The sequence below is a fragment of the Phyllostomus hastatus genome, unplaced genomic scaffold (genome assembly GCF_019186645.2).
Source record: "Phyllostomus hastatus isolate PE091 unplaced genomic scaffold, TTU_PhHast_1.1 phas_scaffold_216, whole genome shotgun sequence".
In the NCBI taxonomy this organism is placed as follows: Eukaryota; Metazoa; Chordata; class Mammalia; order Chiroptera; family Phyllostomidae; genus Phyllostomus; species Phyllostomus hastatus.
Window position 1 is genome coordinate 186,189 of NW_025334018.1, and position 26,333 is coordinate 212,521.

At 39.6% G+C, this 26,333-nt stretch overlaps 3 protein-coding genes and 1 non-coding gene across 7 annotated transcripts in view; 3 read left to right on the forward strand and 1 right to left on the reverse strand.

Moving 5' to 3' along the window:
* Window positions 1-6,285, forward strand: part of ANKRD34A (ankyrin repeat domain 34A) — a 15,403-nt gene extending 9,118 nt beyond the window's left edge. The window contains exon 3 of the mRNA XM_045816880.1: window positions 6,152-6,285. The gene's annotated coding sequence lies outside the window, so the exon portion shown is untranslated. The remainder of the gene's footprint in view (window positions 1-6,151) is intronic.
* LIX1L (limb and CNS expressed 1 like) overlaps window positions 1-17,161 on the forward strand; it is a 21,786-nt gene extending 4,625 nt beyond the window's left edge. The window contains exons 2-6 of the mRNA XM_045816881.1: window positions 6,152-6,315; window positions 9,338-9,478; window positions 14,024-14,119; window positions 14,403-14,480; window positions 15,035-17,161. Coding sequence (XP_045672837.1) covers window positions 6,152-6,315; window positions 9,338-9,478; window positions 14,024-14,119; window positions 14,403-14,480; window positions 15,035-15,277 — 722 coding nt within the window. The 3' untranslated portion in view covers window positions 15,278-17,161. The remainder of the gene's footprint in view (window positions 1-6,151; window positions 6,316-9,337; window positions 9,479-14,023; window positions 14,120-14,402; window positions 14,481-15,034) is intronic.
* Window positions 17,162-20,410: 3,249 nt separating this feature from the next.
* RBM8A (RNA binding motif protein 8A) lies at window positions 20,411-22,160 on the forward strand. 4 transcript variants are annotated; one of them, XM_045816891.1, is made up of 6 exons: window positions 20,411-20,569; window positions 20,846-20,905; window positions 21,028-21,102; window positions 21,288-21,424; window positions 21,694-21,830; window positions 21,942-22,160. In XM_045816891.1, the coding sequence occupies exons 1-6, from the start codon at window positions 20,503-20,505 to the stop codon at window positions 21,985-21,987; spliced, it is 522 nt and encodes a 173-aa protein (XP_045672847.1). In that variant the 5' UTR covers window positions 20,411-20,502; the 3' UTR covers window positions 21,988-22,160. The 4 variants fall into 4 exon arrangements, with proteins under 4 accessions (XP_045672847.1, XP_045672844.1, XP_045672848.1 ...); XM_045816888.1 differs by having other exon boundaries at window positions 20,412-20,569; window positions 21,025-21,102; XM_045816892.1 differs by having other exon boundaries at window positions 20,461-20,569; window positions 20,839-20,905.
* A 3,720-nt stretch (window positions 22,161-25,880) lies between these two features.
* Window positions 25,881-25,960, reverse strand: LOC123804881. Its single transcript, XR_006783231.1, has one exon. It is a non-coding gene; the product is annotated as a small nucleolar RNA SNORD62 (small nucleolar RNA).
* Window positions 25,961-26,333: the final 373 nt, after the last annotated feature.

Genomic DNA, 26,333 nt, shown 5'->3' on the forward strand with positions numbered 1-26,333 from the left:
CAGTGACTTTCAAAAAGCAATTATAGCTGTCAGCTGTGCATGTCTCAGTCATTGCCACCCTCCCATCTCACTGTGTTTTAACCATCCTTATGGAAACCCATGGTTCCTCCCTGAAAATCTTAAAAAACAAACAAACAAACAAAAAACAACTATGGGCACCACCCCCCACACAACATAAATCCTCATATGTGCACACACATATAATTTTCCTATAGTTTTAGGGGGCTTTTGAACCCCCATGAAGCTTAACCATGGACTTAACCTTAGCCCCAATATTAAGATTACCAAATTAAAAACCAATGGTGTTGAGATTATCTACCTTCATACCTCCAAGTTTGCCACAGCTGTGTGACCCCAAGAAGTCACTTACCCTTCCTTAGCCTGAGTTGGACTAATCGATCTCTAAAGTACCTGTCAGCTCTAAAAAGAAAGGAGTCTATGAACATTTTCAATTGCAGATAACAATTAATTGCTTTTTTTCCTGAACACTTGCCCAATTTTCCATTTTCATATTCAAATTTCTGAAATTAGGCTCCCTATTTCCTGTGGCTTTGAGTAATCATTAAAAAATACTCCTGTATTCTGTTCCAGGAGGGATTTACCTGGATATAAAATGGATATATGCTTTTTCTTAAAAAAAAAAAGATTTTATTTTTTTATTTTTAGAGAGGGGGGAAGGGAGGAAAAGAAGGAGAGAAACATCAATGTGTAGTAGCCTCTCATGTGCCCCCTCACCAGGGACCTGGCCCACAAACCAGGCATGTGCCTTGACTGGGAATTGAACCACTGACCCTTTGGTTCACAGGCCAGCACTCAATCCACTCAGCCACAGAAGCCAGGGAGGATATATGCTTTTATTTTTAAGTATATTTTATTGATTATGCTATTACAGTTGTCCCAATTTTTTCTCCCAATATTCCCCACTGCTCTGCACCACCCCTTCCACCCGCATTACCACCACCCCCCAGTTCATGTCCACAGGTCGTACATATAAATTCTTTGACTTCTCCATTTCCTATACTAATCTTAACCTCCCCCTGTCTATTTTGTACCAATCAACTATGCTTCTTATTTCCTGTACCTTTCCTCCTATTCTCCCCCACCCACTCCCTATTGATAACCCTCCCTGTGATCTCCATTTTTGTGATTCTGTTCCTGTTCTAGTTGTTTGCTTAGTTTGTTTTTGTGTTTTTTTAGGTTCAGTTGTTAATAGTTGTGAGTTTATTGTCATTTTACTGTTCATAGTTTTTATCTTCTTCTTTTTCTTAGATAAATCCCTTTAACATTTCATATAATAAGGGCTTGGTGATGATGAACTCCTTTAACTTGACCTGAACTGGGAAGCACTTTATCTGCCCTCCCATTCCTTTTTTTAAATATATATTTTATTGATTATGCTATTATAGTTGTCCCAAATCCCCCCCTTTATTTCCCTCCACCCTGCATACCCCCTCCCACCCACATTCCCCTCCCTTTAGTTCATATCCATGGGTGGTACATATAAGTTCTTGAGCTTCTGTATTTCCTATACTATTCTTAACCTCCCCTTGTCTGTTTTCTACCTACCATTTATGCTACTTATTCCTTGTACCTTTTCTCCCTCTCTCCCCCTACCACTCCTCTGCTGATATCCTCTGCTGGTAACCCTCTGTGTGATCTCCATTTCTGTGATACTGTTCCCATTCTAATTGTTTGCTTAGTTTTGGGGGTTTGTTTGTTTGTTTGTTTGTTTCATTGTTAATAGCTGTGAGTTTGTTGTCATTTTACTGTTCACAGTTTTGATCTTCTTTTTCTTAGATAAATCCCTTTAACACTTCATATAATAACGGCTGGGTGATGATGAACTCCTTTAACTTGACCTTATCTGGGAAGCACTTTATCTGCCCTTCTATTCTAAATGATAGCTTTGCTGGATAGAGTAATCTTGGATGTCGGTCCTTGCCTTTCATGACTTGGAACACTTCTTTCCAGCCCCTTCTTGCCTGCAAGGTTTGAGAAATCAGCTGATAGTCTAATGGGACTCCTTTGTGGGTAACTCTCTCCTTTTCTCTTGCTGCTTTTAAGATCCTCTCCTTCTCTTTAATCTTGGGTAATGTAATTATGATGTGCCTTGGTGTGTTCCCCCTTGGGTCCAACTTCTTTGGGAGTCTTTGAGCTTCCTGGACTTCCTGGAAGTCTACATCCTTTGCCAGATTGGGGGAGTTTTCCTTCATTATGTTTTCAAATAAGTTTTCAATTTCTTGGTCTTCGTCTTCTTCTTCTGGCACCCCTATGATTCGGATGTTGAACCATTTAAAGTTGTCCTGGAGATTCCTCAGTCTCTCCTCATTTTTCTGAGTTCTTGTTTCTTCATTCTGCTCTGGTTGAATGTTTATTTCTTCCTTCTGCTCCAAATCATTGATTTGAGTCTTAGTTTCACTGTTGATTCCCTGTATATTTTTCTTTATTTCACTTTGCATATCCTTCACTTTTTCTACTATTTTGCAACCATACTCAATGATTTCTGTGAGCATCCTGATTACCAGTGTTTTGAACTCTGTATCTGATATAGGTTGGCTAATAATTCGTCGCTTAGTTCTTTTTCTAGAGTTTTGATCTTTTCTTTCATTTAGGCCATACTTCTTTATCTTGGCATACCTGCTACGTTGTAAGGGCAGAGCCTTAGGTATTCACCAGATAACCCACTTTGCTGACTTGTGGTGCTATATGTAGGGGAGGGGCCTGAGAGGGAACAATGCCGCTTGCTCAGCTCTCGTGTTTCAGTCACTTTCCCTGCCACCACAAGCAAATTTGGCCCTTCTGGTGCTGCTTCCAGATGGGTGGGTTTGTGTATGTTCTAGGACCCTGTGGGTCTCTCCAAAGAACTGCCCTATAAGACTGGCAGTTTCTCCCACTGCCCAACCCCACACAGGTTTTTTTCAGCCAGAGGTTTTGAGGCTTTCTTTTCCTGTGCTGGAACCCTGGGTAGCATGGTCTGTCTCACTCCCCAGTTGTTCCTTCTGGTTTACCTGCACACTAATGTGGGTCTGCCAGCTGCCACCTTGCTGGGTGTCCTCTCTGCCCTGGCTGCCCATCTCTGCCCTTCCTACCAGTCTGGATGAATATTTCTTCTTTAACTCCTTGGTTGTTGGACTTCCATACAGTTTGATTTTCTGACAGTTCTGATTGGTTTTGGTTTTTAAATTTGGTGTTGTCCTTCTTTTGGTTGTACAAGGAGGCAAAGTGTATCCACCTATACCTCCCTCTTGGCCAGAAGTTCTGATATATGCCTTTTAATAGGACTTTCCCCATTGTCGTGCTTTCCTCCCCTTCCTTGTTTCAATATTTTCCCTTTTGTTTGCATGTAAAGAGAGTTGTCTGTCAGCACATTGTGTTAAATTATCTCAAATTGGGAACTGGGCCTGAAAAGATCTCAATGGAAAGAACAAAGGTAGCTAAGCTTCCTTGGCAGCAGTGACCTTCAAAGATCCCCTGCCAAAACTAGGGGTGGGAAAGAGATTTTCTTTTTCATGCTGTCTTTTAATAGAAAAATGAACATTCTAAAACATCAGTAAAATATAGGGTGTTAGAAAAGAGCTTATACAGCTTTTCGAACTCTGGCTGGTACATGGAGTGCTTACTTCAGTTGTAGAGAAGGTAACAGTTATTATTGGCCACTAGATTTTTAACCCCTTGCTGGAGGTAGTATGTTATTTATATTTGCATCCCGAATGCCTAAAATGGAGCAATGCACCTAACACATGCTCAGATTTTGTTTGTGTGTCTGGCAGCCATGAATATGTGCTGTTAATATCTCCTTCTGCAGGGAGAATAATTGACTGACAGTCTTAAGCTGCCATTCCCTTTAGGCCTATCACATATTTGCACTGAGTTTACATACCCTGTAGGTTGCTCCCAGCCAATAACTGAGCATAGCAGGTATACTAACTCAGGCACATCTGGTGAGATGTGGGCCTCCATTGGCTTGAAGGCTTCTCACTGCCTTGGCCAAACCTTCTTATTACTGTGCTGCACTCTCGTATCCAAACCTCCTTCCTTCCCTCGCTCCTTCCACAGGTGTCAGACCTTCAGCATGATCTAAAGACTCTACCTTCTTCATCCTCCCAATAAATCTTTTACATGTCTAGCCTATCTTGGTGTCTTCTCCTTGGCAGATCTGAATTAACAAAATATGAAAGAATTGTACCTTCGAAACCTATATAATTTTATTAGCCAATGTCACCCCAATAAATTCAGTTAAAAGAAGGAATGAGTCCTTGTTGTAATTGAGAGTAGAGAGTGCTCATGTTGGAAGATAATGGAGAATGTTATAAATTCATTATTATGAGGCTTTAAAGCCATTTGAAATGTTTAAACCCTAGAGTCAAAGTGATCCTTTCCAAAGGCAAACTGATCTCATCCCTCCTTCCATGTAAAACCCTTCAAAGGCTTCCCATTGCTCTTAGGATAAAGCCAATTTTCTCTTATGGCCTGAAGATCCAACCTGGTCTGATCTGTGCTTCCTTTTGCAATCTTATCTTGCATTATACTTCCCCTTGCTCTCTCTTTTCTAGACACACTAGTCCCTTTATTCACCATATTCCCTGCTGCCACAGAGCCTTTGTACATGCCATTCATTCCTTCTGCTCAGAGTATTAGTCTTTTACCTTTTTGCCTGGTAAATTCATAACCATATTTGAGCTTAAATATCTCCTTGTGAGGGTAGCTTCTTAACTAGGTCAGCTGTTCCTATAACATTCCTCACCACTTACCCCTCCTCTACAGCACTTATCACATTGGCTATTTTTCATTTGTTTGAGACTATTTGGTTAATATCTCTCTCCCTCTTTAGACTAGAAGCTACATAAAGAAAAGGAACCATATATAGTTTTGCTCGGTATTGTAGCCTAGCATCCCAGCACAGAATCTAGCACAGAGTAGGTACCCAATACATATTTTTCAAATAATTGAGCCCAAGTATTAGGGGATGAGGGCAACTGTTCTAGAATACAGTTTCTGGTGTGGAATTTTATTTTACCCTATTTATAGCTAATAAGTTAGCCAGTTAGTGTTTCATGGGTGCTGGCAGAAATCAAGAAATTCTGGGTCAGAGACAAAAAAAAAACTTTGTTTATTACTCATAGCACAGCAAGTAGCATGAGCATCATGTCTGTTTACATCAGTCCCCCTTGCCTCCCAGGTCCAACATGGAAGGCTTATTCTTCATCCCATAGAAAGATGTTATCCATCTGTCAAGATTTCTTGCTGCAAACATAATCCTGAGAAGTGGCCTAAGTAAAGAGGAGTCAGAGCCCTGAAATCTTGACATACCCAGCAAGATTGAAAGGAGATTGCAAGAGACCTGTGGGGGAGGATCTCCCAATAGACAGTTTCTTCGAAAAAGATTTATATCTAGGGAAAGCCTTGAAAGAGAAATTCATTTCTCTCTCCATCTCTCTCTTTCTCACAGCGTTATATATATATATAATTACATAATATTCCAGGACCCTGGGTTTGCTTGCCAGAAGCATAGGCTTGAGAATAGCTACTACAACCATATTTCCTTGAATGGAAGTATTATGTAATGGTTAAGAACATTGACTGCAACCAAGACTGCCTGGGTTTGAATTTTTGCTCTGCTGCTTTCTAGCTATTACATCCTTGGGCAAGTTATTTAACTTCTCTGTGCCTCATTTCCCTCATTGGTGAAATGGAGAGAATAAAAGAACCCACTTAAGAAGGTTTTTGTGATTAAATGGGTAAAGAACTTAAAGAAATGGGTGACATATATACACTAAGTGTTCATTAAATGCTAACACTTATTATTGTAGTGATTATTTTTATTCTAGGGCAGCTGACCAATTGTTAAATAATCTACTTGTACTTCATCAGGTAGTGATAATGGTCTGCTCACCTTGGAAACTCTGCCTTCAATATTTAAGTTACTCTCCTTTGGTACCTAGGACTAATCAAAATGTGAACTATAAGGAGAGGAAGGCATACTCTGGTCTTCCTATGTAAAATGACTTAATCATACTCTAAGTTTACTAATTTTAAAATGCTTAAAGAGGGTAGACTCTGAACATAGGTACAGGTTACAGATACTCTGTTGAAGCAGAGCACCACTTGGAGTTGTTCTCATTGCTGCACTTAATTGCTTCTCTTTTTGTAGTGAATGTGGTGGAGGCACTTCAGGAATTCTGGCAGATGAAGCAGTCTCGTGGGGCTGACTTGAAGAATGGGGCTCTGGTGGTTTATGAAATGGTTCCCTCCAACACCCCTCCCTATGTCTGCTATGTCACCCTGCCTGGGGGAAGTTGCTTTGGGAGTTTCCAGGTAAGAATTGTGAAGTAGCAGTAGTGAAGATAATTGCTTACATACTAATAATGGCTTTCACCATTACTTTCGCCATTAAATTTCTGTTTGAAATAGTGAGGGACTGAAATAATTCTGGATAAATCATTCCTATAAGCATCTGAGGTTCATTTGATCACAAAAGAACCTCAATAGTGTGCTTTTAAGCCTACAAATATGCAAACCCACTTTGAATTTGAACAGTGATAAAAATGCCTTTACTCAAAAAAAATAAAATAAAAAAGAAATGAAAAAAAATGCCCTTACTTATTATATCAGACTACTAGCACCTAACCATGTTCCCATCTGGCTTTTTTAACTTCCTGCCACCTCTTTTTGAGAACATAGAATAGCATTCTTTGCTTGAAGTATGTTTTCATTGGCATTTACTAAGGAAAGCCTTAGTAAAGGCGCCAAAAGGGTGGAACTATGATGGAAATACTAGACACACTAGTCCCTTTATTCACCATATTCCCTGCTGCCACAGAGCCTTTGTACATGCCATTCATTCCTTCTGTTCCTCTTATCTAAGAGTTAGGAGATTCAACTTTTCACGTCCTTGACTGCCAGCAGGGCAAGTCAAGTAACTTCTCTGGGCCTCAGTTTCCCCATATATAATATGAAGAATATAAGTTAGATTATCTCTAAAGTCTTTCTAGGACTAGTTTTCTACAATTATATGAAAGACTTGTAGCATATGATGATGAAAAGTATGGTTGCTATTATAGGGTAATGAAAAATTTGACTAGTGTGAACATAATCATCAAAGATGGACTCTTTACATTGCAGACAGGAGGGTAGCCCTCTGAAACGTTAATTTAGAGTCTGTGTAGCAATTTAGAAAAGGGAATAGATATTTTTGTTCTGTTTCCCATATGGTTTGTTCAACACTTAGACAAAGCACACACATCCCTGCTATGTGCCTCCATAACACCTTGAACTTCTATCATATCACTTATCACAACATATCATTATTGTTTATGTCTCCTAGTGGATGACACTCCATGGAGGCAGAGGTGGTGTCTGTCTTCTTCCTTGTTCAGTTTTAAATCTCTACCACCAAACTCACTACCTAGCACAGAGTAGTCACTTAATAAATCTGTTGCACGAATGAGTGCCATTGCAATTCAGTTCCTGTCTCAAGCAGAAACAGTCCTCAGGAAGCTTCATTTAAAATCAGATGACTGCCCTGGCCAGTGTGGCTTGGTCAGTTGGAATGTTGTCCTGTAACTGACAAGTCATGGGTTTGATTCCTCGTCAGGGCACATGCCTGGGTTGTAGGTACTGGTCAGGGCTCACATCAATGTTTCTCTCTTCTCTCCCTCCCTTCCCCTTTACACATGTCCTTGGGTGAGAATAAAAAAAAAATTAAAATCAGATGACTAAATGTTACCCCTCAGAACCCCCAGCTATTTCAAAGAAATAAATATGTGCCCAGGATGATTAATGTTTATGCTTTCTCCTCTATAGAATAAGATCTTCCCTTCCCTTCTCCCACCTCATTAAACTGCTGAATAAGGATTTGATTATTTTATGGTGATGACCAAAGCTCAACCATTATAGTAATTTGATTTCTCTTATTTTTTGAAAGAGCAGAATTATCTATTATGGCCCCTTTTAGCTTATCTGTTTTATATCCACTTTGGCAGCTGATATTTCTTCTATTGCTTTTCTTTATAGATAACTTCCCAGAAAAGGCACTACGCAGTAAAAGGGGCAGCAGGTTAGCAAATAAGGAGTAGAAATAGAGAAATTGAAGAAGCAAGAAGACTTAGGGCTAATGTATGAAGCTCCATATACTCTCAGAGAGACCTGTCAGCTAAAGGAAATTAGGAATTAGAAATTAAGCCATTAATAGTTAAGGATGGTTAAGTAGAAAACGTATCATGGTCTGCTTTTTAAAATTGTAAGATCACTTTCTTCCTTTCTTCTAATCGTATTCATAAATGACAAGGGCACAGAGGCCTTTGAAGCAGCTAGTGAAGATGAATTTATAAAGGAATGCTATGGTGCCTAAGGGTCTGAAGTTGAATGATTTAAAACTTTTAGCCCTGCCTGGTGTAGCTCAGTGGGTTGAGCATGTGCTGTGAACCAAAGGGTCATTGGTTTGATTCCCAGTCAGGGCACATGCCTGGGTTGCTGGACCAGGTCCCCAGTGGGGGCCACGTGAAAGGCAATGACACATTGATGTTTCTCTCCTTCTCTTAGTCCCTCCCTTCCCTCCTCTCTAAAAATAAATAAAATCTTGAAGATAAATAAATAAATAAATAAAACTTCTGGAAATCAGACTGTTCTATGATACCTATGTTAGACACAATGTAAAAACATGAATTTTTAAATTTTTTCTTGTTTTCCTCAGGTCAGCAGCTTTCCTTCCCTTAGCCACCCCTCTTCTCCTTGCTTCCACTGGGGAAAAAGAAGACTACAAATTCCTTTTTCAGACCTTAGACTGTGTTCAGGGATAGCTCCTTGGGGGAACTGCCTGCTCACAGATAAAAGTGAAGGTCAAGAATCCCAGAGGCATGCTTCTGATAGAGACTGGAGGTCTCCTCTGCAGAAGCAGTCCAGAGACAGCTGTGTTCTAATCTTAAGTTATCTAGAAGGATGAAAAAAAAAATCTTGCCTGAGATTTTATCATCAAATGATGATAACAAGATAAGATTTCTAACAGGCTGGTTTTTGAATAATTAATTCTGTTGACAGTTTAAACAGGGCTATTTTTCATATCCAGTGATTATATGCTGGCTTCAGCAGCCTTTTTCATTCCACGTTCAATTTGGTATGACGTAGAGCCATCTCCAGTTCTTTAATGACTTCAGAATGTTGAATCAAAATTATGTTTCCAAATACCTCCACCATTTTACAATAAAAACTTTGCAGGAAGTGTTGAACAAGCTGATTTATCTAGAGTGCCTGTGTCTTCTATCCCAAGCGTTTTCCTCCATTGTTCCTTCCGTCTCTCAGACATACATACATACATTTTCTCTCTCTCTACCCTACCTAGTTTTGCCCCACAAAAGCTGAGGCCCGGAGGAGTGCTGCAAAGATTGCACTAATGAACTCTGTGTTTAATGAACATCCTTCCCGAAGAATCACTGATGAGTTCATTGAGAAGAGTGTCTCTGAGGCTCTGGCATCTTTCAATGTAAGTTACTTGGAGTTGGAAGGAAGGAGAGTGGGAGATGGGACAACTTGGCTGGCTGGGAAGTCTTGTATATTACTGGGAAACAGGGCATGAACTCTTATTGCCTGTTTACATCTCTTCCGTTTTTTCCTGTCAATCTTTTGTATTACAGACTCCATAAGTCTCAGTCTCTAATTCTATATGTGTGTTTATATTTTTGTTGCTATTTTGTTTCTTTGGTATTTAGAAACCCTTGTATCTCTTTGGTATCTAAAAATCTTTCATTAAAAATTTGTGGAATTTTAGAGATATTTCAAAACCAAAATTAAGCTTGAATTGTGTTTTCCAATTTTGGCTTTAGACCTTAGTCCCTTCTTCCTTCACTGTTTATATATATATATATATATATATATATATAAACTGTTTTTATTGTTACTTGTCTCCTGCATCCATTACTGTATCCTACTAATAAAGAATACTTGATAATACAGTGTCTTGGCTTTTTTCCTTTCTAGGAATGGGGAGGATAATTTATTTACTCTCTTTAAAAAGAACATTTGTTCTTTCAAATGATAATGATGATGAGAATAACCACAGCTAATCCTAATTATTTATTAGTCTAGGTATTTATATGTACTATATCTTATTTGATCTTAATGACAATCCTATGAGGTATAAAGACTATTATACCCCTGTTTTACAGATGAGGAAACAAACTAGAAACAAAGAAATGAAGTTTTGCCTAAAGTGATAGAGCTAGTAAGTTGTAGAGCCAAGACTGGAACCCAAGCCAACTTAGAGACTTTTCTAGCTTAGGGTACATTTTAGAAGTTAACAGTGCTCTCTTCCTCCCTCCCACAAACTCATTGACAGGGTGATAAAGTCAGATCAATTTTCTGTTTCTATTCTCTTTGCAGTTAAGATGTAATTACATATACTAAACTGCTTCAGGGCCCTGGCTGGGTAGCTCTTTTGGTTAGAGCATCCTCCTGTTATGGCAATGTTGTGGATTCAATCCCTAGTCAGGACACAGACAACAGTCAATCAATGAATGCTTAAACAAGTGGAAAACCAAATCAGGTATTTCTCTCTCTCAAATCAATAAATAAAAACTAAAAAATAGAACAAAATGCTTTAATTATCTGTTCTTTTTTTTAGGGTTGAACACTTAAAATCATAAGTTGGCTTCCCTCTGTTACCTAGGATCCATCTGCTTTTCTCTCATTAGTCTTTGCCCCATTTGGCAGTATCTGCAAAGAATAAAAACATTTTTATATTAATCAAAACCAATTAAAATTAAGAAAGTACATTTGTCACTCTTGTTATCTAATGTATTATAAAGCAAAACATTAGTTTGGATTATAGAAAGCAGTGATTATGAGCATGTGCTCTGATTCTTGTTTTGAAATTATGATTCCACTAGCTATATGACTTTGAGCAAATTACTTAATCTGTTTCCTCATATAACTATCACATGGGATTACTGGATAAAAGAATATATTCAAGTACTTAGCACATGTTATCTATTTATATGCCTTTAGATGCAACTAATAGAAAGTATCACTTCAAATTGACTTAAAGGAATAAGTAAAAGAAGAAAATTGATTATCTAACATGACTGGAAGTCCAGAAGTAGGGCAGATTTCAGGGCTGGTTGATTCTGTGGATCAAGAATATCATCTAGCCCAAATTGTTTTCCATCTTCCACTCAGCCATCCTTTTCAGGGGTGTCCAACCTGCGACCCACAGGCCATGTGCAGCCCAGGATGGCTGAGAACACAGCCCAACACAAAATTGTAAATTTACTTAAAACATTATGAGATTTTTTGTGTGTGTGTGATTATGCATCACAATGTATTTAATGTGCAGCCCAAGACAACTCTTCTACCGGTGTGGCAAAGAGATGCCAAAACGTTGGCTTTGCCCTTGGGCTGACTCCCCTTAGGGTTTAAGATGGCTACAGATTCCACACATGCAGACACAAGCCCATTCAGAGACAGAAAGAGACCATCTTTTTTAGTGTCTCTTTAATAGTAAAAAATGTTTTCCCAGAAGCCCTCCAACACACACCTCCTTTCTACCTCCCAAAGGTCAGAATTCCCACCTTAAAACCAAATACAAGAACAAAACAGAAATTACAAACTAGAGGGATTAGGATTTACGCATTCTTCCCTGAGGCACATAGGAGGTAAGTAGAGACCAGAACAAGATTAAGGTTCTATAGTAGGGAAGAAGGAAATAGGTGTTGGTTAGACCACCAGCAAGGTCTACTACAAAGTGAAAGTAAAGATATGTAAACAATGATTATTCTCGACACTATTCCTCTTTGATTAACCCCTCAAATTGAGAACTTAATGGATTTCTCATTAATATCCCAAGAGAATCTCCATTCTTCAGAATAACAATTTCCATTTGGTCTTGGCCAGGGGAGGAGAGTGATGACTACATTCTTTGTTTTCAGCCTTTTTTTTTTCCCTTTAAAATTCCTGAACCTGACGGTAGATTATACTATACTGTCTTTTGACACATGACTTAGCCTCGGTGGGTCTGGGTTTCCTCATTTGTAAAATAAGTAGGTTGAATTAAATTAACTCTAATTCCTTTCCAATTACATTCCAATGTTCCTACCCCTAATCAGGTAATTTGTGATTAAATATTTACTGAATAAATGGAGTTCATTTGTAACCATGTTAAGAGTATAAGTGTCATATGAGTTAGAACTTCCCAACTGGTGGGTCATGCCACTCTGGTATACTCAATAGGTTACAGATGTGCCCTGATATTGATCCCTTCAGCTATTAGGGGACTGAGCAAGGCCTGGAACAGATGGAGTCCTGTGCCCCACAGCCTCTCCTGGCAGGCTGCTCTGCCAACAGCCTCCTCTGTATATCCTAGTTAGCTGTACAGATATGATCATTATTGTTAGGTGTCATATCATGGAAATTTTAAAGGTACTGAAAAAGGTATCATATTGAACAATTATAGGCAAAAGTGAAAATGATTGCTTACCTCAGAGCTGTAAATCCTAATAGTGAAGATTACCTTTTTTCCTTCTGCCCTTTAGCTTTTCACTCATAAATCCAAATTTTGTGATCTTTGCTTTACCACCACAGGAGGCATGGTTGTTTCTCGTGAGCCACAAAACAATATAGGTTGATCTTGAGTAGAATCAACAAGAAGTCACAATGAAAATAATTCTACTACAATGAAAATAAATAATAATTTCCTAGCACTTATGGTGATTTTACTAAATGGCATTAATTTAGGTGGATACATATACAGTAAAACCCCATGATAAAGTACCCCACAATTAACTACATTTGGGTACAACTTGATTGGCTCCTGAACTCTACCCAGCTCCCTTTCTCAAAGAGAGCAGAATCAAAGTTCTTATCTTGTGAGGTGGGACTGTGTGGTGTGGAACTGGCCAGAAAAAGCAGGCAACTTCTTAGGAAGCAGGAGGAGAGATTAAGGTCCCTGTGTTTCCAGTAGTTTCCTGCCACTATTTCCTAGGTCAGTTTGACAAAAGGATCACCAATAAACCCAATACCCTTATCAGTTACCACCAATACCCTTATTTTGAAGGCCCAGCCAGCACCAGGACCTGGAATTATCCTCAATAATATTAAATTACCACCAAATAGCACCAAACAACAACCAATACCAGTGTGGATTTAGATTGTGTAATTGAGCATTAGGTCCAGTAAAATTATGTACCCACATTTTATATCAGAGTTTTAAACTATATTTATTACTTTTTAAATTAAAAACAATTTAACTTATTTAATTCTCAAAACAGTCCTATAAGGTAGATCTATGATTATTTCCATTTTACAGATGAGGAAACTGAGGAAAAGAACGTTGAATGACTTCACCAAGGCCACAAGACTATTAAATCCACACTCTTAACTTCTATATTGTATTGTTTTTTTGTACACAGTATGCTTGCAGGTCAGACAATGTATCTTAATTCTAGCCCTGCAGGCTCATATCACCAATAGAATACACATGGGGCAAATGTTCAGGATGCCAAACTGCTACCCAGAATTTGCCATGCTTATGGTTCTTTCTGTCTCCCTTTAAGGTGCATTTGCCCATTGTCCTCTAGTCTAGTCCAATCCCACATGCTGAACTCACTCTTGTTATTTTGGCTAATTCAGGACTCTTCTCTATATCTCAATGTTCTCCCTTGTAAAAACAGGGAAAATCAGATTCATCTTTCTCTGTCACCTGAGTTAAAATGAGTGATAACTTTGGAGTTGTCTAGGTCTATGTTGACCAGCAGAATAGCCACGAGCCACATACAGTTATTGAGCACTTGAAACGCAGCTACTGTAAATTGAGGTGTGCTATAAGCATGGGACACCAGATTTTGAGAACTTAGTACAAGAAAAAGAAAAATATTTCGTTAATAATTTATACCATTAACAGTTGGAATATTTTGCATATATTAAGTTAAATAATGTTATTGAAATTAATATGCTGTATACTAATTACATTTCTACTGGACAGTGCTGCCTGAGGTGATAATTCTGATTGAAAATCTTTATCTATTCTTGTTACCAGGGCAATAGGGAGGAAGCTGACAACCCAAATACAGGGATTGGTGCCTTCCGATTCATGTTGGAATCCAACAAGGGCAAGTCAATGTTGGAATTCCAGGTACTGTCCCATTTATTTCCCTGGCTCTAATAACATGGGTCAGCCTGTGTGTGTAAGTGCCTCCTACTAATCCTTAACACATTGGTACTCATCTGGAAAGGAAGTGAATGCAAGAGGTTAAATATATTTTTTCAATATATACCTTCCTATTCCCAAGGGTATATCAGAGTTGGTGTAAGAGATTCTTCCACAAACACATGTTGGAAAAGGATACCCATGTAATTTTGATGTAACCTCCCAAAACAAAATCACTGCCCTGGTACTTTATATTTTTTTCCCCCAGGAGCTAATGACAGTTTTTCAACTGTTGCACTGGAATGGCAGCCTTAAGGCCATGAGGGAAAGACAGTGCTCTCGGCAGGTAAGAGATCCTATGGGTGAGGGGAGTCTGGCAGAGGGACTATTTTGATATAGCTGTTGTGTTGGAAATAATCAGGCTAATGGACACCAGCTTGTGAGTATTGAAAGCCTTACTTAAAGTGCCCTCCTCACTCCTACTATCTTTCCTATTTAAATCATACCTGTGATTCTTTTGCCTGCCTTGCTTTCCCCACCAGCAAGTTTTCCTTAAGAATCTTTGTAGACTCCTGGCTGGTATGGCTCAGTGGATTAAGTGCTGACCTGTGAAGCAAAGGGTCGCTGGTTCAATTCCCAGTTAGGGCACAAGCCTGGGTTGCAGGCAAGGTCCCTGGTAGGGGGCATTTGAGAGGCAACCATATATTGGTGTTTTTCTCCCTTCCTTCCTCTCTGAAAATAAATAAAGTCTTAAAAACTAAAAAGAATCTCCCTAGAGGACTTACTTAAAGTGCTGGCTTCAGTTAGGACTCTAAGGCTAAGAGCTCCTAATTCCAGCTGGGTCAACATGGTATGAACCTTTACCTTGTCAGTGACCTTCACATTCCTCTCCTCCTCTAGGAAGTGTTGGCTCACTATTCACACCGGGCCCTGGATGATGATATTCGCCACCAAATGGCACTGGACTGGGTGAGCCGGGAGCAGAGTGTGCCAGGGGCACTGTCTAGAGAGCTGGCCTCCACTGAACGGGAGCTGGATGAAGCCCGGCTGGCAGGCAAGGAGCTACGCTTCCACAAAGAGAAGAAAGATATTCTCATGCTGGCTGCTGGACAGCTGGGCAATATGCATTCTTCCAACTGTTAGGCATCCACTCATGTGTTTCCCATCCTCTCCAGGCCTCACTTTATGTGTTCTCTTTAAGACTTAGTATGATTCCTGTACATACTTTTTCAATTTTATACTTTAAAATATAGGTATATATGTATAAATTCTACACCTGGATTCTTTTTTTGCTAAAAGATCCCTATTCTTCTAGTTTTTGGATGTAGTTTCCTTTGAAACATCTCCATTCCACTTTACGAGAAGAGCAGGCTGTCTTTGGAGCTTTTTTGGCTTTTACATTCCCAGTAACTCTGTATAGCCATTTCAGCAGCACAAGATGATTACATGTTCATGTCTCCTATCTTTTAAAATAACAGGAAGCTTGAGTAAGGATTATGTTCTTCCCCTAATCCTAATTCCTGCTTTCTCTTAGACTCAAACAGGTTATAAATACAAAACCTTCTACTTTGGTTTACCTTGAGCTGGGCCTACTTGGTACGAGTTGTTCCTCTAGTAATGTTATTTCCTAACTTACACCACCCCTCCTCACCACTACCTTACTTCCCCCTCTGACTCTAATCAGTACTAGGTAGGAAGTGAAGATCTGGTTTATTTTTTAGGTCATTCCTAAGAAAGTGTCCAGGAACAAGAAGGGGATTATAAACACACTTCACAAGGCTTTGTCACTTAAAATTGCGTCTGGGGCATAGATACCATACCATAGTCCAGATTTCAGGATATACTCTACACTACAGATGGGGTCAGGGTTGAAGTTGCTTATCTTTTAATATTTCCTTTTCATTCCTGCTCCCCTGTTCCCCTAGCTTAGTTAAGCCCTGTATTTAGACTCTCCTGTCTGCAGGGAAAGTAAAAGATATTTTCCTCTCCTCTCTCCTCCCATCATTTTGCTCTTTTGAAAAGTTATCTGTCCTATTTGGTGAGGGCCACATTCCTCTCACTGCCACAAATTTGTTGCCATCTACTGCCTTAGATGTACATACCTTAGATTCATATTTGTTTTCTCTTGTCTTTCTCCACATTGATCAGTTAAATTAGATGAGACTTGGGCATTATGGCACTTCCTAATTGGAACCCTGGGAGACTTGCAGGAAGGGAAAAATAATCAACGATGAGCTATTTGTATTTTTAATATTGTTCTCTTCTCCTACCTCTCTCCTGGGTGGAATAGGAGAGAAATGATCTAGAGTACAGGTAAAGCATTCACCTTTGGGAGAATTTTTTGTAGGTCTAAGATATGTTTTCCCTGTGTTTCTGTATAGTTTCCTTTATACAATATTGTAGTTCAGTGCTCTTTAAATTGAGCTTGGGAAGTTTAATGTTTCTAAAATTAGACTTTCCATTTAACAATTATACACTTTGCTTTCAGAAATAAGTTAGGAAACAGGCCACAATTTTCTTTTGGATCAAACAGGGTCAAGTTGAAAGTCATCTTTCTTTCTTTCAAATCATTTTAGTAACCAGTACATATAAGATTAAAAGTAAGCAATCCAGCAACAAATGTATCTGTGCTTGAAAAGGGCTTCCTCCAATTCTCCAAGCCCTTTCTCTGTATTCCATGACATACATGTAGGGTTGGAGCAGAGGCTCTTACATTAAACAATAGGTGTGTCTATTCAATTTTTATTGATATTTATAATTCATAAATTATAAATCCTCATTTTTCTTATGCTCCTTTCTCTGAGAAGTGTTAAGTGGTGTGAATTAAGGGAAGAACTTGTCTTTGCACTTCCTCGATTTACTATTTTTCTCTAATGCCAACCAGCAAGATCCCAAAGAACTTGAGAAAAATTGTTCCCCAATCTGTCCACTTTCAGTGCTAAAGATTTTACTTGTTTGTTTAGTACTTTCTATGTATTTTATCTGTATAATTTTATACAATTAAAAATAGATTTTTGTCTAATGTGCCAGATTGACTCTGAGAATTTTGTATCAGGGGAGCTATAAAATGACCCCCCCTTTTTTTTTTACAAATATACTAAAAAAATTTATTAGTATTTTTGGGTGGTAGAGATAAGACTGGACTGCTGGAGAAAAGTATTCTGCCTCACTTTCTCCAGATATTTGAGAAGCCTGGAATTTGTCCTAGTTCCACTTGTAACCTCACCCACTATGGTGGTCTAAACTCTATCATACCTGTGATTCTCAAATTTATTTATTCTACCCTAACCTGTTTTGACCTTTTGCATGTGCATTTCCACCTGACATTACCACCTGTATATGACATTACCACCTTAATATGATACAAGTGCTTTTCAACTCACATATCCAAAATAAAACCCATTTCGCTATACATGCTCCTGTTTGATGCTGCAGATGTTACCAGAGTTATTATCTACCCACCAATCTAAGCTAGAACCTGAAATCCATCCATACCTCTTTCCTACCATCATCTAATCAGTCACTTACTATAGAGTTTACCTCCTGTATAAACTCCCTAATCTATTTTGTCAATATTTACTGCCTTAGTTCAATCCTTTTCATCTCTGGGCTGGACCACTGCAATAGCTTCCTAACTGGTCTCTGTCTTCATTCTTGATATCCTCCACACTAGTGTCATGTTTCTTTCTAAAATAGTTAAATGACTGTACAGCTCCCCTGCTTAAAACCATCACTTAGCTATCATCACCTTTAGCAGGACTTCCCAAAATTTTATATTTGAACCCTTGGTAGTATCTGTGATGATTCTGGATGGTAGATTGGAAAATATTTTTCAGTTTTTAAAAGGTTTTATTTATTTTTAGACAGAGGGGAAGCGGGGGGACATCAAGTTGCCTCTCACACTCCCCCTAATGGGGACCTGGCCTGCAACCCAGGCATGTGACCTGATCTGGGAGTCGAACCTGCGACCCTTTTCGTTTGCAGGCCAGCACTCAATCCACTGAGCCACGCCAGCCAGGGCAATATTTTTCATTTTTACTCATGATATTTTTATATGCATTTGAGTGCAAATAATACAGGCTTTATATTATGGCAGTGATCAGAATTTAATGTATATTTGTTTAAAAAGTCAGCCTATTAAGAAAAATACTAATAAAAATAGTATGGGGGCTATTTGCAAATATTAAAAGTCATGAGTACTTAATTAAATACTTGATGTAGAGAAAGTTCTTGCCTACAGGATAAGTTCTAAAATCTTCAGTATGACATACAATTTGGCCCTAAACTGTATTTCTAGCCTTATTTCCTAAGTCACACAGCATCAGGCATACAGAATTTCTTGTCACTCTGATATTCAACCAGTCAATAAGTATATACCAGCTGTCTACTGTGAGCCAGACACTAGTCTAAATTTGAAGATATAGCTATAAATACGAGTTTTTGCCATAATGATCACATTGCAATGGGGAAAACAGACATTAAACACGTTTGGAAGTAAATAAGCTGATTAAAGGTTCAGATTTAAGTTCTGTGAAGGAATAAACAGAGTGAAGAATGGAGGGTAGAGAAGACCCTTTTGGCTGACAGTAGTATTTTAGGGAGACCTAAAGTATGGGGTTGAACTAGTCATGTAAAGAGCTAGAGTAAGAGGATCAGAGCACAAAGATGCATGAGTCCTGAGATGGGAGAGTACATACAATACAACACAGTGGAGGAAAAGTGCAAGGACAGCTTGAGCTTAATCAGTGAGAGAGAAAAGTGGTGGAAGAGGTTGTACACATTTGCAGGGCAGGCTGTGTGAATTAAATTTTATTCAAAGGGCAAAAATATGAAAGCAAAGTGACTAATTGTTTTTTTAATTAATTTTTTAAAAAGATCACAGCACTCACTGTGGAGAAAGGATTAGTGTCTCCTAATCTTTAGTGACTCCTAAGCAGTCACAAGTGCTTTGCCTAGAAAACTACCCAGCCTTAAAAGCCCAGTTTAAACAGAAGCCCTTACATGGCCTCTCCTACACCCACACCTATTAAAAACTTGCTTTGTACCACCATGCTACTTTGTGATTGAATTACCACTTTCATATAATTATGATTGTTGATAATACAATTATTTTGGCTTGTATTTCCAGCACCTCCTCTAGTATAAGATACATATAAACATTGAGTATTATTTCATTAAGAAATTAAGTGAATATGCAGACTACTATTGTTTAATGCCTACATTGGGATTCTAGGATTTGGGGGCAATACTGGTTTTGCCTCAACTCCTAGGTTTTTAAATGTGAAATTTTATAAACCCACACCATCCTCCAAGAAGCTAAAACTTGTTTTTTAAATGTATTTTTTAAAGATTTTATTTATTTTCAGAGAGGGGAAGAGGGAGAGAAACATCAATGTGCAGTTGCCACTCCAGCGCCCCCTACCGGGGACCTGGCCAGCAACCCAGGTACGTGCCTTGACTCGGCTTCAAAACAGGAACCCATCGGTTGGCAGGCCAGCACTCAATCCACTGAGCCACACCAGCAAGGGCTAAAACCTCTATTTTTTAAAGCCATCATCTCTTTTAAAATTCTCAGAAGTGCTGAGCAAAATTTTTATATTAGAAAACATTTTTTTAAACTTGGTGTCTGTCACCAAAATAATTTCACAAGACAACCAGGTCTGTTAGTTTTTATAAAAGTGAAATTCGGCCCTGGCTGGCATAGCTCAGTGGATTGAGCGCGGGCTGCGAACCAAAGTGTCGCAGGTTCCATTCCCAGTCAGGCCACACACCTGGGTTGCAGGCCATCACCCCCCCCCCCCCCAGCAACTGCACATTGATGTTTCTCTTTCTCCCTCCCTTCCCTCTCTAAAAATAAATAAATAAAATCTTTTAAAAAAGTGAAGTTCGGTACTTCAGTATGTTCCAGAATCAGCTTTTTGAGCCAGCATTGCTAATATAACTTTTTTTCAATGCTTACGTCATAGATCTGGCTGTTCCTCGGCAAAGGGTACAAGCCTGGAAGTTTTGAAAGAAAAAAACTTTCTTCAACTTCCACTTCTTAGTACGGGGTGAAAAGAAAAGAGAACCCTCTACTGAAGAAATCAGGCTGAGCTTCCCTGTCAGTAGTATTTCTCCTCGGTTACCCTAAATAGAAAGGAGTCAATGACTCCGCCTAGGCAGCCCTACCATGTCCCTCTCAGAGGATGCTTTCAGCCTACGGCTTGCTTAAGATGGCGACAAGAACACTTCCGGCTCTTCCCGGACTAGACCCGCCTCCTTGTGCGTAATTTCTCCGCGCCGAGGGCGGGATTTAAAGCAAGCCCTCGGCGGTCCGTCCTGGTGCTTAGTTGCTGAGAGGCACCTACGAGACCTACGACGAAGGCAAGATGGCGGATGTGCTGGATCTTCATGAGGCTGGGGGCGAGGATTTCGCCATGGACGAAGATGGGGACGGTGAGGACAGTGGAGGCAGCTGCGGGAAGCAGGGAAGGTGCGAGAGAAGGGCGTAATAGGGAAACATAATTTCCCCTAACGGCAGTGAGTATGGGAGCCAGGGAACCGGGTTTCGATTGGAATGAAGACGCCGCCCCCATTCGGAGGCAGGTAGGCAGGACAGGAAGGGACTGGGACTAGAGGTGGTGGGATCCGCTGTCAGGTAATGTCTTGGGAAAGAGACTGTTGTTTTAAATGTTATCTTTGTTACTTATTGTTTCGCTTATGAGGTTACAGAGAGCATCCATAAACTGAAAGAAAAAGCGAAGAAACGGAAGGGCCGTGGCTTTGGCTCCGGTGAGTGTGGGGTAAACGGGGTTTGGATCGGCTGGAACTGCGGGTTTTGGAGTCCCCGTTCAGATTCATGGGGAACAGTGGGAGGGGGGATTTCCGGTGATCTCGTGTATGTTTCCTAGAAGAGGGGTCTCGAGCACGGATGCGTGAGGATTATGACAGCGTGGAGCAGGATGGAGATGAACCCGGACCGCAACGCTGTAAGTAAAATGGAGCCTGTAAGGTATCTGTGTCTGTAGAGAATTAGAGACCACTAAAATAAAACCCAGTAGGAAAGGGGTCAGAGATAACTATCAATCTCTGGAATCCGCACTCACTCTACTCCTGTGTGATCTTGCTTCAAGTTTTTTTCTCATATATTCAACATCCCTCCCTTCCTCAATAGCTGTTGAAGGCTGGATTCTCTTTGTCACTGGAGTCCATGAGGAAGCCACAGAAGAGGACATCCATGACAAATTTGCAGAGTATGGGGAAATAAAAAACATCCACCTCAACCTGGACAGGCGTACAGGATACCTGAAGGTATCCTAAGTTATACTCCATTGCCTCTTTTCCCCCATAACCCTGATAGGTCTCCCACATTTGCAATAGTTGGCCAAGAGATATGTTGAAGTAAAATGACATTGGAAATTGATTTTGTTAGACACAGCAGAGACAGACACAAACATGTATATATAGCAGGAATTTATGATGTATGTTCATTGTTTAAAGTTGATAGGTTTTCCTATTTAAGTAGAAAACAGCTTGGTGGAATAGGAGGGTTTTGATATCTGTCTTTTCATTTGCCCTAGGGGTATACTCTAGTTGAGTATGAAACATACAAGGAGGCCCAGGCTGCTATGGAGGGACTCAATGGCCAAGATTTGATGGGACAGCCTATCAGCGTGGACTGGTGTTTTGTTCGAGGTCCACCCAAGGGCAAGAGGAGGTACAGTGGAGTGGGCAAACACGATCTTGGTGAAGGGAATATAATAATACAGACAAAGAACATTGTATTATGTCCTTTTTATGTACCTCTTCCCCCTTTTCTTTTCCCTAGAGGTGGCCGAAGACGCAGCAGGAGTCCAGACCGGAGGCGCCGCTGACAGATCCTCTGTTGTCCAGGTGTTCTCATCAGAGATTCCAGTTGACCATGCAGCCTTGGAGAAATAGGGCTGGGTGGAACTCATTGTTTATAATTAATCTCTTACCCTATTGCTTAGTGGGTTTTTTTTTTTTGAGTTATGAATAAATGTCCTACTGTTTTCTACATTTAAAATTCCTTTCCTGCACTAACATTGCAAGTTCTGAAGTACTGTTTACAGTAAGGTAGTATGGGTCACTGAGAATATACTTCTTCCATTAACCAAATTCTGTGTGAGTTTCTACATTAGACACAGTCTCAAAGGGTCAAAGTAGAAACACTGCATGGTATTTCTTTTTCTTGGAAGCTAAAGAACAAGGGTAGAAGTGAGATGTTACCAGGATGTTAAAGAATTATTCTCTTTATCCTACATATACTCTATCCTGAGAAAATGGATGTTATAGGAATGTATGTTCTATTTGCTGCCACATTTATACTTCCAGCTGTCTAGCAGAGGATGGAGGTCAGCAAGACAAACATGTCTAAGGAGCAGCAGAGGACAAATTCACTGGCAGGGGCTGAGAATTTTAAGAAATACACTGAAATCCTGAATCATTTATCTCTTGACCTGAGTATAGGGTAAATTGATAGGTGGGCAGTAAGGTGGAACTCTTCCTACAAAGAACACAATGCTGCAAACTTGCCTCTCCTTACTATCTTGGGACTGTATATTCCCTTCCCCCTAGGGATTATGACAGACATGATAGAGAAAAAAGGTATGATTGAGGTGATACTATATGAAACTACTAAGTCTACTTTACAACTTCCTGGTGTCCCAAGAGTAAAGGAGAAGAATGATCACCTTTTTCCTTAATCCTTGCCCAGCTAACATAAGTTCAGACAATAGCTAGAGGTTAGTTAGAATTGAAGGCATTCAAGAAAACTAGTACGAAGTGCTAGAAATTCAGTAAGGATATTTTGGTTTGATAGGTAGCTATCAGATAAATAATTAGGCTAGAGGCAATAGTTTTAGGGTATGGATTAGGGCCTGGGGATTGAAGACTCGCCTTCATTGTCAGGGGACTAGACACACTGAAAACAGTGTGGCTGTAGCAGAAGGTCATGGCAGTCAGTGCCAAAGTCAGAATGGGCAGCAGAAGGCAAAGGAGTCTCTTGCAGTTGAGCCTTGAAGCTGCCTTTGGTGACACACTTGAGTGAAGGGGTCTGGGACAGCTTGGTAGGTGGTATGGAATAAGAATTGCTGGAGTGGGGTTGAGGACTATTAAAATTGGTCTTTCACCTCCCCCCAACCTATCCACCAGCGTGACACTATCTCTTCCCAACTCATCTTTGAATCTATGAAAAACAGTGCAGTGCTGAGTTATGGTTCTCCCATGGTGCTAATATTAAAAAGGTTAGAAAGGTATCTTGAGCCCTGGCTGGTGTAGCTCAGTGGACTGAGTGCAGGCCTGTGAACAAAGAGTCACTGGTTCAATTCCCTGTCAGGGCACATGCCTTGGTTGAGGGCCGGGTCCCCAGTGGGGGGTGTGCAAGAGGCAACCACACAATGAAGTTTCTCTCCCTCTCTCCTTCCTTCCCCTTCTCTCTAAAAATAGATAAAAATCTTCTTAAAAATGTATCTTGAAAATCCCTATATTCTATTTAGGCTCTGGAGCTAACCATTAAGTTTGTTAAATCCTGGGACTTAAACAATCCTGCTTTTTCAAGTACTAAACACTGCACTTTACAGAACGTGAACAAGCTAAAAATTCAGTCACAGTGGCCAAGCCAGGATTTAGAACCAAGGTTTGCCTCCAAAGCCAACTCTATTGTACTGTACTGCTTTATTTCACTATTAATCCTCACAACATGGTCTGTAAAGTGGATTTTGAACTCCATGAACATAGGGACTGAATATCTGTCATTCACCACTGCATGTGGTGATCAATAAATACTTGTTAGATGAATGAGTGGAACATATGAGGTCTAGAGAGTTTAAGCAGTTTATCCAAGACCATACAGCCACTATTTAACAGGGCCAGGTTCTCATTCCAAGATGTACGCACTATAAACTAAGATCCTACAGCATACTGAGCTATGTGTGTATCTTGGGTAGGGTTTTGGAGGTAGAGGGTATACAGGACAAACAGGTGAAATGACAAGTGTTTTTATTTTGTATAAATGCTGAGATCCTACATGAGTGAAAGTAAAGCTAAACATTACACTTTACAAAAGGATATCTCTTCCACCTCACCAACATTTTTAGATGAAATTATTTTTCCAATGTGTCTGTGATTTTTGTGGAAAAAAATCTTGCGTAAAATGGGTGCTGCTAAAATTTTAGGGCATTTTGCAGCCTCTCTGAAGTGACCTTTAGTAATAGTCTTACGTACAATACAATAACTATAATGGTGAAACAATGTTAAATAATAAAATTTAACATTTTCCAAATGCCGTTTGCTGCCCCTCCCCCTTTTTGGTAAATTGATGAATTTTTTATTTGAATCAGCAAAGAGTATTTTTCAGGTTTGAGCTTCCAAGTTAGTAGCTTTGTTCAGGTCAGGTAGATTGAGTCACTATTGTTTGATAAAAGGCAATTTCTATAGGTCAGATTGCTAGGTATAAGGCATTTCGAAAAGTGATTTCAACAGGCACAAGGGACTTGTAGGAAAGGCATAGTATCAGTCATAGACATACAATTTTATGAAATGGTTGGAGTTATGATCAGGCTACACTGAGCCAGGTGGACACTGGTCTTTCCTTTTCCCCTATCTTGAGTCCCTATATTTCCGGTGTTTGGGAATTTTAGGGTTTTTGTTTTTTTGTTTTTGTTTTTTTTTGTTTGTTTGTTTTTGTTTTTTTGCACTGTGCCTAGAAATACTTCACACTGTAAGAAGGGGTTTAAAAATAGGTCAGGCTCCTGGACTTAACGTTTGATCCACAGCCTTCTGCCTCTCCTTTCCCTATTTTATATGCAGTTTACCACCTAAAAACCTTTTCAACTACTACCAATACTTCTGAAACTTGAGTTTACAAACTAATTTCTAATTACCTCAGTACTCCATCACACTAACACCACATTAAAAAAATTTTTTACTCTAATATTTTAAATGCAACATAATATATGGGCAATGCAGAATTATACAATTTGGAACACTAATTTCATAATTAGAACACTAATTTAGAACTAAAAACACCTTTTGCACATGTATTATAATGTTACCACCAGTCTGGCATTGAAGCAAATGGAGATTGCAACTATTAATCAGGTTGTCAGGCTCTAAGAAAGAATGAAATTCATCTGTGTCATCATGTTGTGGCCCATGGATTTCAAGTGACTTAGCCAAAGTCATATAGTTAGTGGTAGAGCCTAGACTCAGAAAAAACAAAGTAAAACAAGCAAACAATGCAACAAAAACAGATTTCTAACTCCAAGTGTACACCTAAAATTTGCTTCTTGTAAACAAACCCAACTGTAATTACTTTCACAGAGGCAACAAGCTGCTTTTTAAGTCTTGGGGTAGCAGAGGTCCTGTATGCAGCATACTATTGGAATATATATATAAAAGGTCTGTCCGGAAAAAGTCCAGTTATTGTTAATATAACAAGAATGGTTTGCACGACAGTTGATGTAACCTGGCAGCCAAGGAGAGTGGACTGGAATGTGTATGCATGAACAATGATGACTTCACTGTACTAATCAGTGGGGGCAGGAGATGCCGTTGCCTGAGCATGTATGTCTACTGTATTCAAAATGACTGAGTAGAGCAACGAATCTGCATCAAATTTTGCATTAAGCAAAATTCCTCCACAGAAACTTTTGATTATTCAGAAGGCTGTCACTATGGGTGACTGGCAGTTTCATCAAAACACGCCTGCTCATGCATCACATCTCCTGCAGAGTTGTTGTTTTTTTCTCTCAGTCACTCCTCTTCATCTCCCTGCTTTGAGTCAACAGTGGAGGGTCAGATGGTCATACAGAGTTTTTGGTGAAACATCAAATCACCTGGGTGACTCAGCACCACTACAGCCAAATTTGGCACCCTGTGACTTCTGGCTTTTCCCAAAACTAAAATCACCTTTGAAAGGGAAAAGATTTCAGACTGTCAATGAGACTGTCAATGCGATTCAGGAAAATACAACAGTGCAGCTGATGGCATCTGGGAGAACTGTGATGTCCCCAGGTGCCTACTTTGAAGGGGACTGAGGTGTCACTGTCCTATGTACAATGTTTCCTGTACCTTGTATCTTCTTCAATAAATGTCTTTTTCGTATTACATGGCTGGCTACCTTCTGAACAGACTCTGTGCATAGTCTTAGAACTATAGTCAGGTTAATTTTTGGTATTTATATGTCTAATATTTGAGG